The sequence below is a fragment of the Hibiscus syriacus genome, unplaced genomic scaffold (genome assembly GCF_006381635.1).
Source record: "Hibiscus syriacus cultivar Baekdansim isolate YM2019G1 unplaced genomic scaffold, ASM638163v2 tig00001818_pilon, whole genome shotgun sequence".
Lineage (NCBI taxonomy): Eukaryota > Viridiplantae > Streptophyta > Magnoliopsida > Malvales > Malvaceae > Hibiscus > Hibiscus syriacus.
In genome coordinates, this window is record NW_024061892.1 from 772,793 (window position 1) to 783,646 (window position 10,854).

General features: G+C 35.5%; 1 protein-coding gene across 1 annotated transcript; it reads left to right on the forward strand.

Moving 5' to 3' along the window:
• The first annotated feature begins 1,832 nt into the window (after positions 1 to 1,832).
• LOC120134510 (protein ROLLING AND ERECT LEAF 2-like) lies at positions 1,833 to 6,500 on the forward strand. The gene is made up of 5 exons (XM_039150942.1): positions 1,833 to 3,072; positions 3,260 to 3,406; positions 4,325 to 4,539; positions 5,080 to 5,303; positions 5,461 to 6,500. The coding sequence occupies exons 1-5, from the start codon at positions 1,857 to 1,859 to the stop codon at positions 6,236 to 6,238; spliced, it is 2,580 nt and encodes an 859-aa protein (XP_039006873.1). The 5' UTR covers positions 1,833 to 1,856; the 3' UTR covers positions 6,239 to 6,500.
• The last annotated feature ends 4,354 nt before the right edge of the window (positions 6,501 to 10,854 follow it).

Genomic DNA, 10,854 nt, shown 5'->3' on the forward strand with positions numbered 1-10,854 from the left:
GAATATATAAATAACATGAACTATTTGTGTAATTATACCATACAAGTAACAAGCCACATTTATTTTCCGCTGTTAACGATGAGTAACCTATTTGTAACAAACGATAATATTAGTGACCTATTTGTAACATTGGAAACATTAGTGGTGAAAACGAAAACTTAGTAAAATATTAGTGCCAGTGGAGTAGTTTACCTAAAATAAAAAATGCATATATACAACACATCACCATCAGATTCGCCTCTTCTGCATCTCTCTAATGACTGTTTAGATGAGTCGTCTCTACATAACACGACGACTCTGCTCTGAATTCCAAGCCTTTTCTTTGTTGTTCCACCTGTTTCACTGACATTTATCGAGTTTCCCATCAGCTCTTTATATTCCCTTTTCCCCTAAATTTTCATCTTTGTTCTTTAAGGCTATTGCTTTTGCTTCCAAACACTGATTTGGGTCAGAAATTTTTTATAGGTATCAGTATCTGGATTTTCCCTTCTATTGAACTCAACGATTTTAATTGTTGAAGATTGATGTTTGTTCATGAATTTTGCTTATAAACGTTGTTATTTTATTGCTGCCCTTTGTTTTTCAGGGTGAATCCTATCTTGGCACCTTCTTCTGTGTTTTGAATTTGATTCTATTTTGCTGCAAGTTTTGAATCCCAAACTGGGGATTTTCTCTCTTCCGAGGTATTTTCATCTTTCTTTTTGTTGGTTTTGTTTCTGTTTATGCTTAATTGTTTAGATAAGCAAAAATAGATTTTGTGGGATGTAGAAATAGAATTTTCTTGGGAAATGTTTTGAGTTGAAGAAAAGTTAATCATGTTAGGATTATATTGTTTGATAGCTATTGCTGGCATAATTAAACTGGGTTTTTTTCCTTGAAAGATGGACACGTGAATATCCGTATAGATTCTCTATCATCCCCTTTTCTGTTTTAATTTTTTTGCCTTAAAAATTATGAACCTTGAAGCTTTTTGTTTTTCTATTTTGCCCTCACCTTTGATGTTGCTGATGTTGCTTTGTTGTGAATGGTTAAAGATATGTGAGCATTATTAAATCATACATGCTTTTTAACTCTTACTCAATGGTTGTGGGTTTATCAGAGGTTTTGAGTTCAAAATCATACTACAAATCTTTTTCAGACACTGTTTTCAAGCTCAGTTCCCAATTTTGAGACTTAATCATGGTTTTAGCTTAAGTTTTCTCGTTGAATTGCTTTCTCTTTCTTTGTTGGCTACAATTGTGAAATGGTTTTTCTATTTTCTTCTTGCTGATCGAGGTGTGTAGCCTCCCGTATTCTTCTAGCATTTATTTTTTCACCTCGACTTTTTGTCTACCCCTCACTCTCAATTTGTTTGGATACATTATCTATTTTCTGTAGTAGTAGTTCTTAATCAATTATTGTTGGCTCGAAGCTTCTCATAGTATGATCGTGAAATCCAATGAAATTGTGCATCCGAAAACTTGAATCTGCAATCTTAAGTGTCAGCATCATTTTTATTAAATATTCGAGATGCATTTTTGAATATCCAAGATGCTTAGTTATAACAAGTCTCGGAGTGTTGAAATTCAATCATAATTTGAGATAACTGGACACTTTCCATTTGTATCTATGGAATTTAACTTTGAATCCATTTTTTCTTTCTTGATTGTTTTAATCTTTTTAGCACGTGTTTCAATAGAGGTAGCTTTGATTTTGGATGTGTTTTGCTTGGTAGTTGTATGAGATATACAATCATGGTTATTAAAAAATTTCTTCCAAACTGTTGCTGCATGTTTTAAGTTTAATTTATTTCTGGAGAATCCTTATTTTTTGACCATTGATTACTTTTTTAGGGGAGATCATTAGAAAGTAGTAATATGGGGGCCTCTGCCTCAAAAGTAGAAGAGGATCAGGCCCTGCAGTTATGTCGCGAAAGGAAGAAATATGTTCGTCAGGCACTTGATGGAAGATGCTTACTGGCTGCTGCTCATGTTGCATATATTGAGACACTGAAAAGTTCAGGCACTGCTCTTAGGAAGTTTGTTGAACTTGAAGCTCCAGTTGAGTCTTCCCTTTACACTTCAACTAATGCTACACCAGAGCCCCTTGCTTTAGCCGAAAAGTCTCTTTACCAGTTTTCATATTCTCCTCCGTCTTTCTCACAACGTGTTGATGCAACTGAAACCTTTTCTCCATCACCTTCTCCTCCCACTTCCAGTCATTTTCAGGTGAACCGCATGAGGTTTGGGGTTACATCTTCGAGAAAAGTCAAAGAGAAACCCCCTGTTCCTAATATCAGATTGGTAACCTCATCAAGTACTCCACAGAATACCACCCCTTGTTCCACTGAAAAACCAGAATCATCACCATTTGATACTTCTTCGCCGCCAAGAACTCCAGAATGGGATTTCTTTGGCCTTTCGCATCCAATTGACCGTCAGTTGTCTTTTCAAGAAGGGAAGGAATTGAACCAAGGTCCAGGAACCATCGACGATTTTAGACGACATAGGGAAGAGGAACTTCTTCCAAAGCTGGAAGATGAAGAGGGGGCTTCTTTACATGAAAGAGAAGAAACTCAGGGTTCAGATGATGAATTTGACGATGAGCCTCCTGCAGATACTCTGGTTCGAAGTTTTGAAAACCTGAACAGAGTAAATGACAATAAAATAGCCAATGTACCATCAGATATCCCATCTGTTGGTAGTGTAGCTTCAGAAACTGATTTTGTCAGTAGGGAAAAAAACAGTTCTCCTGATTTGTCTCCATTACAAGGGACACCCCGCGGCTTTTCTGTTCCAACTGAAATAAAGAGAACTCCTGTCAAAGAAGAGGCTTCTGAAAACGAGGTTGCCCCTAAAGATTTCTTTTCTGTCATGAAAGATATTGAGTTTCTCTTTGTAAAAGCTTCTGACTCTGGGAAAGAGGTTCCTAGGATGCTTGAAGCTAATAAGTTGCATTTCCGTCCTATTTTTCCTGGAAAAGGTCAGATCCAGACATCATATCTTTCTCACTCACATATGCATGTCCATCATCACACACACACTGTAAATCTTGTGTATGTTTGGTGTCTCATCAGGGCTGGAAGTTATGCATAATTAAGAAGTGGTTTATCTAGTGAGGAAGGGCATTATTGAGTTTTGCAATTTTTATATTGTTTATAATTCATCTTTGTGTTAGAATTGATTTTGAATCTATTTGGTTATATTGATTGAGATGTGAAAAATTGGTAAAACGATTACGAATTTATGGAGATTTATGGAGAAATTTCCATTTTATTCAGTTCCATTGAAGGGTCTTCATAATTGGTTATCTTATATGAATTTGTTGAAAGCTATAGGTAACAGGACTTTCTACCATTTTAGGTCGATCGACGGCATCTTCAGAGCATTCTTCTCTTGTGGAGAAGATCAAAGCCAAGTTAAAGAAGGTAAATTTCCATTCCCCATTTTTTTCGTGACAGAGTTGAATCATTTTGAGTTCCTTAAAATGTAGTGCCTGTCCTGTGCATTTTTGTTCGGTAGTGACTGGTGGTTGTCTGTAGCAAATAACATATGCTTGGCAGACAGAGCTAAGAGCAAATGTAACAAATGGGTTATGTTATCATATCTTGAAATCATATAATGCAAGTTGGAAGAGCCATATTTGATTTTTTGAAGAAAAACAATGTAAAAGTGATAAAATGACATACAAAATATGCTATTGCCTTGAAATCATTTCATGAAACCCTTGCACAATGAAACCATGAGCAGCTGGAAGTGACTGCTTTGCCAACTTTTTGACGGGAGACTACGAGATGCTTTTTTTCTTTCAATTGCAGGCTATTTTTGAAGTATACATTTCGCAAGAAACACATTAATATGAAAGGATGACAAAATGACATGCAAAGTATGTTTTTGCCTTGAAATCCTTTTATGAAACCATTGATGATGTAACTTTGAGGGGTTGAATGTGACTGACTGCCAACTTTTGAAGTGTCTGAGATTTTATATCTTTTCCTAATGCATATTATGTTCCGTTTTCAAAGAATACATTTTGCTTGAATTAGTTGCAAGTGTCTGTCATGTTATGAAGTTGCAACAAGTGGAAGAATACAACAGGAAATTTCATATATCTAAAGTGCATTAAAGGGAATATAATCAATATGGAATTATATGAACAATAGAAGTATGTAGATGGCAATTGTGGAAACAGCTTTATATAAGAAAACTTATTCAATTTAAAATGTATGCAGTGGGATCTAGGGCTAGTTCTGTCATGGTTTACCTTCTTAGAGATTTTAGTTTATTTTTTGTTCTTGATTCTTGGTTCCAGATGCTTATGCTAATCCTTTCTTATTTTTACTTAGAGCTTCCTCAAAGTGATGTGAAGTACTTGGCTTGGCATAGGACAACGTCATCTCAATCATCTTCATCCAGAAATCCTCTGGAATTAAATTCAAAGGATGATATTGAGGACCTTAACAACAATCTTTTCTATAATGGCTGCATGATTTCAGGCAGTCATGCCTCAACCTTGGATAGACTATATGTGTGGGAGAGGAAGCTATATGATGAAGTCAAGGTATTATTTGTTTTTTCTTTTGCTTTTTGTTTCCCTTCCTGATATTTTCATTTCTGTTTATGAGCCTTCTGTTTTGACATTTAATCCAAGCTTAGGTGAAATACAATATCCCAAGATAAATTCAATGTTTTGGTGTTTTAATATGGTAGAAATTGAAACAATTGTATGGAAGAATGTGCTTGCATAAGTACTGGTCTTTGGTTCCATGATACTCATGTTTCTTCTGTTAAGTGATCATCATTTAAAGAGCAATCCTTCAATAATTTAACTTCGAAGTCCTCGGTAAATGAATTCTTTTGTTAATCTTATGTTTCCAAACTCTGCCTATATGTGGAGACGTGCACAGTTATTTATCTGGCTTTAGAGTTGAACCTCAAATAGTTTACTATATTGTGACTTGTTTTCCAAAGTTGAAAGTTATCCAACATTTTACCAGTAAGTCGAATCCTTGAGGTTATCTAGTCAAGTACTGATTGGTTTTGGGCAATTAAAATTTATGATCACTGAGAGTTATTCATTTTGCATTTCTCTTAATTTCAGGCCAGCGAGACAGTCCGTAGTGAGTATGACTTGAAGTGTAAATTCTTAAGACAGCTGGAGTCAAGGGCAGAGAGTTCAAGCAAAATTGACAAGACTCGAGCTGTTGTCAAGGATTTGCACTCAAGAATTAGAGTTGCAATTCAAAGAATTCACTCAATATCTAAAAGGATTGAGGATTTACGTGACAATGAGCTGCAGCCACAACTTGAGGAGTTGATAGAAGGGTATGTCTTCATCCACGATGTCTTATCTGCCATTTCAACCATATTTTTACGGGCCGGTAGCATCGATACTTTTACTTCATAAAATAGTCTATGCTTGTGCTTCTATCTCAAATACTCGTATTCTAAATTATCTGTTTCACCTATCCTTCCAACATAGGTTGAGTCGAATGTGGGAAGTAATGTCTGAATGCCATAGGCGTCAGTTTCAAATTATCTCAGTTGCATACAAGAATGGCACCATGAAAATCTCTTCACTGTCCGAATCACATCGGCCTATTACCGCTCATCTTGAACATGAACTAAGCTCTCTGTTTTCGAGTTTCACAAAGTGGATCGGTGCCCTGAAAGCTTATCTGAAAACCATAAACAGTTGGCTCGGGAAATGTGTTTCTATTCCACCAAAATTGAAGAGATCAAAGAGAAAAAACTTCAAAACCGAACTTCTGAGAGCACGCGGCCCTCCAATATACAAAACATGTGGTTCTTGGTATGACAAGCTTGATTCATTGGAGCCTTCTATTAAGCAAGTCTCTGACTCCATCAAACTATTGGCAGCCGATACGTCTGGCTTTTTGCCACACCAAGAAAAGAACGAAGGGAAGAATGCTGATCGTCCATATGCACCCCCAGGGAACAATGACAACAGTGATTCTGCTATCAATATGTCGAGAGAGGATGATGTAAAAGAGAACACGGAAATTAGTGATTCTACGTATAATATGTTCCGAGACGATGCTTTGAAGGATTCGTTTGGGACGAGCCTAGTTTTCTTTATTGGTCAATTGAAGAGTTTTGCCGAAGCATCTGTGAAGATGTATGCAGAACTTGACAGGGAAATTCGACAAGCCAAGCATTATTATGAATTGTATGTCAAAGGAGCCGAGGTCGGAAATGAAGAAAACAATGTTCAGAGCAACGATCAGAGCGATAACTAAAGCGGCAACCAAACCAGTGATCAATTGAAGGATCAACTGAAGCCAAGAGTAAACCTATGAATTCTGGAAAAGAAAGTTGAGCATTCATGACATTGTTTTTAAGAGAGATATCAGACGTGAGGCATTTACATAAAATGGCAGCATTTTGATATTGGAGATGGGAATAAAAGGGTATGTGATATATATCCTTGTGTCTACATTAAGTCAATAAAGAAATGATTTTGTAAAAGTGACCCCCAAAAATGGGGTGATAACAAATTTATCAAAAAAACTAAAACAAACTTGTATAGTCTATTTCTTACTCCTTTTTACCCAACAAAGGGTGTATTGTAGACATCAATTTTTGTATGTATGTTCGAGTAAGCGGATTAATTTATTAGGGTATTAGGTTGGCCCAGTTTTTATTTTGAGAAATACGGTAAATGCTATTATTTTGAGAAATACGGTAAATGCTACAGTGCACCTGAAACTCGTCATCTCGAGGTGAGGAGTTCGCTCGGATATTATTTTTAAATGGTCCTTGAGTGGTGGGTTTTACGTTGGTCATTATTTTATTGTCATTAAAATGACTCGTCAGGTGACGAGTCTCTTAAAAATTCATTTTTTTAAATTAAAAACATCGAAATAACTCGTTGCCAAGTGATGATTTCCTTCAAATTCAAAAAAAATTAGTTGTTGGTTAACGGGTAGATGAGTAATGATCACATGGGTAACGACCACTTGGAACTCGTCACCTCGAGGTGATGAGTTCAGTCGAAATTTTGAAAAAACTAATTGTTTATAGCCGTTGAGGGTAAGATTATAAATAAGGGTTGGGGGTTTTGGTTTTTCATTAAACCCTAAATCTAAAAAATATAAAAAAAATCATACGTTGTGTGAAAATCTCGAAAAATGGCAACCCGATAATATATGTTGCGCCTGGATAATGTCCATGTTTCGTCGATCTAATGCGGGTTGGAAGATGAATGGAATATTCGTAAGCGTGGGAGCCCATAAGAAGAGCTGCATCAACGAATGCTGATATATCTACAACAATCCGGTTTCTTTCCGACCATATTTGTACGTGACTTCAAGCGGTACCTGGCGTTGATTGAGGCTCTGGTCGAACGTTGGCGGCCTGAGACGCACACGTTCCATTTCCCGAGTGGTGAAGCGACGATTACTTTGGAAGACGCCGCTTATCAACTCGATGTTCTTGTGAATGAAGCCCTCGTGGTGAGTCAGAACATTTATGACCCCACAACGTTGGTCCACCAAGTTTTGGGAAAGATGGCGTCATCCGACTTCATCAAGGGTTATTGAGTACATATTACATGGTTGGGGATCAAATTCCAAGTGACGACCGACTCTACCGAGAATGAGGTTATTTTCGCGTCTCGAGTATATCTTCTCCTACTGATCGGAGGGGTCTTATTACTGGATAAATTCGGTAATTTGGCGCACACTCAATATCTGCGATATTTGGAAGACTTCGATGTATGCCGCAATACCAGTTGGGGCTCGACGATTTTACCATTTCTTTACCAGGAGCTTTGCAAGATTGCAATTGTCCAGTCGGGTCGAAAAGCTGACGTAGCAGGCTGTCTAATACTGCTACAGTCGTGGGTTTGGTATCAATTTCCTTTTTGACGCCAATTACAACAGCCCTGGTCGAGTTTTCACTAGTTGCAAGGTAATTGTTTAACTTCATTTGTTTAATCTTTTTTTTGAATTTTATAAATTTAATTATTTTTTATTTGTTTATAATTTTTTTTTATTTTTAAATATTTTAGATGACGTCATAAAATATCCGAGACGAAGTTGGTGGGTGCCACTGCATAAGATATACAGATGAGGATCGACATCGTCGGTCGATATGTGGTATGACATAGGATTTTTTTTTAAATTTTTTTAACTTTATATATACTAACTTTGATATTTAATATTTACAATTTTCTTTGTAATACCTCGAATCCCATGTCAATAGTTTGGGTTAACCCGAGACCCATAAGTCGAGTCCATTAGATATTCCACTACAGAAAAACAAGTATGTAGCGGCGTTTGGAAAGTAAACGCCACTAATTTTATACATATTGTGGTGTTTACAGTCAAAACGCCACAAAATGTTATATTTCTAAACGTACGACACTACAAACTTATACTTTACTGATATGTTTTTAACAAATGCCGCTATAGACTTGTACTAGTGGTATTTTTAAACAAATGTTGTTAAATATTCTATACTTTAGTGGTTTTTTTAAAACGCCTCAATTTGTTAGTGTATTAGTGGTGTTTTTAGTTTCAAATGCCACAATAGAAAATCGGTGCCTTGTTACAAGCACCAAGAAAATCGGCATTTTTGCAGAGAATTCAGTGGGGGATAGTCAGAATTTGATTCATAATATTTCTGAAAACCATTAAACACCCAATTCCTCGGTGTCTTGTTCTTCTAATGAAGACGAAAATTCGAACAAGTCTAAGAAAGGGTCTGAAGATCAAGGAGATGACAAGTCAAAGAAAGTGTGGGTTCTTCTTCTTTTTCTTTTCTTCTGGAAACTTTTGTTTCTGGTTTCTTCTTCTTTTTCTTTTCGTCTTTTCCTCGGTGTCTTTTTCTTTTCTTTTCATCGATTCTTCTTATGTTCTTCATATTTCTATTCCAAATCTCTTTTTTGTTTTTCCCCAGTTGAAGTAAACTCCTTGTTCATCATCATCATTCGTATCTTCCGTTTTATGGCTGTTTCCTAGCTTGCTGTTTGTGGTTTTACCAGGGTAATATGTTATACCCGTGCGCGTGAATTCAGTCTTGTTAGATGATCTTGTTTTACTCCAGGTAAAAGAAGAGGCACAACAACTTGCTCTTATATTCGAAACTGTTGGGGCTTTTAAGGTGAAGCGAAAAGGTGGCAAAGGAAAGAAAATTTTTGGAAGGTGTGTAGGATCTGAATCCACACCAAACGTTTCATATTTTAGTTTTTCACTTATCATATTTGACTCTGACATTCACTTGTTTTTTTTCTTTTTTTTTTCCCAGTGTTACCGCACAAGATCTTGTAGACATTATCAAGGCACAACTTCAAAGGTACCAATCATAAAATCTTTGTGGGATTTAGTTGTTAACAGGCATCATACCTCTGCAATTTATTCATGAAATGAATTTGCATTAAATAAGAATTCAAGCCTTTTGCCATAGTTTATGTATAGCGTTCTTAATGCAAATACGCAATCTGCATCTGCAGTTACAGCGAACAAATGAAGCTGACAGACTGATGCTTATATTTAGTTTGGTTCTGTCAACAATTATGCAATCATGAATCATTTGCATTTTGTTAGTGAATTGTGATATTCTGTAAGTTCTGGTATCACCCCTTTAGTAATGATGTTAACCTTGGTTTCTGTATATATTTATATGATCTATTTTAGCTTGCTTTTATTGTGATCTGAAGATGGTTAAAGTATTTAACCTTCTTGGTTTCCAATGTAGGCATTGGTGCTGGATTGGAGAGCATGACAACTGATGGTTTAGTTGCTGGGTTAGAGAAAGTAAATCCAAAAGTATGCCAATGTTTTCACCATTTAGGATATGTTTCACATTTGCAGCTTAATATGCAACTGCATTTATATTTATAGACAGAGAAGCTAAAGAATTTATGAACTTGTTTTACAATAAATGGGTTCATTTGGTGTCTTACAGTATGAATTTATCTTAATTGTTATTGATACAATAATATCATTTTGATTTTTGAACATGCAGCAATAAATGGGTTCATTTGATTCATGTGTGGTAGTGCTAGCTCTGTCTGGTTCTTACTGCAATCACTTTTATTTTAGCATAGAAGTACATGGTGTTTGCATGTTAAAGCCTTGCTTCACTTTTATGCTACCTACTGCAAATACTGAGTGTTCTGAGTTTGAGGTTCTTTCTTATAAGTCTAGGATGTTTTCATCTATTAAGATATTATATTACTGTGTGAGTTGAAAATGAGTTCTTGAACAGAATCATGCAGCTAACCTATTTTTTAGTAGATATACAGTGTGGAATTTTGAACTGTAAGATAATAAATAGCTTATTTAGGAGATGTTAAGACTGAAAAGATTATGGATTTCTAATGGCTGTTTCTTTGGTACTATAAGTATTCATAATTTCTAATGGTATTGAATGCTCTTCTTTTCTAGTATGTACTATCTGCAACCTTATCTTATTATATGGGAACAAAGTTATTTAAGAAAACTATTTGTTTTTAATATATATTGGGCATGAAGTTTTGACGATAAGTTGATAGATCACTTAATTGGAAGGTGTAATGTGAAAAATTATGTTTTAATTTGGTTGGTTGATGCAGGAACATCACATTAATTTAATAAAGTTTATTTTTCACGTTTCTTTACTTTAATCTATTTTCTTTATTATTATTTAAAGTGTTATGTAATTAGCATAGAACTCTTGGTAAGAGTTTTAGTATATCTATTCTACTAGAGTTTTAATACTGTTAGCAAGAGTGTTGATCTCAAAATGTTTCTCTCATCATGCAGGTATTTGTTTCATATCAAATGAAATGGTAAGAACTGTTTCAGGAACTTGCAGTCTCAGAATTTTCGAAGTGACAAATATTTTCTTGCTGTCCAATTCTTCAAAATAT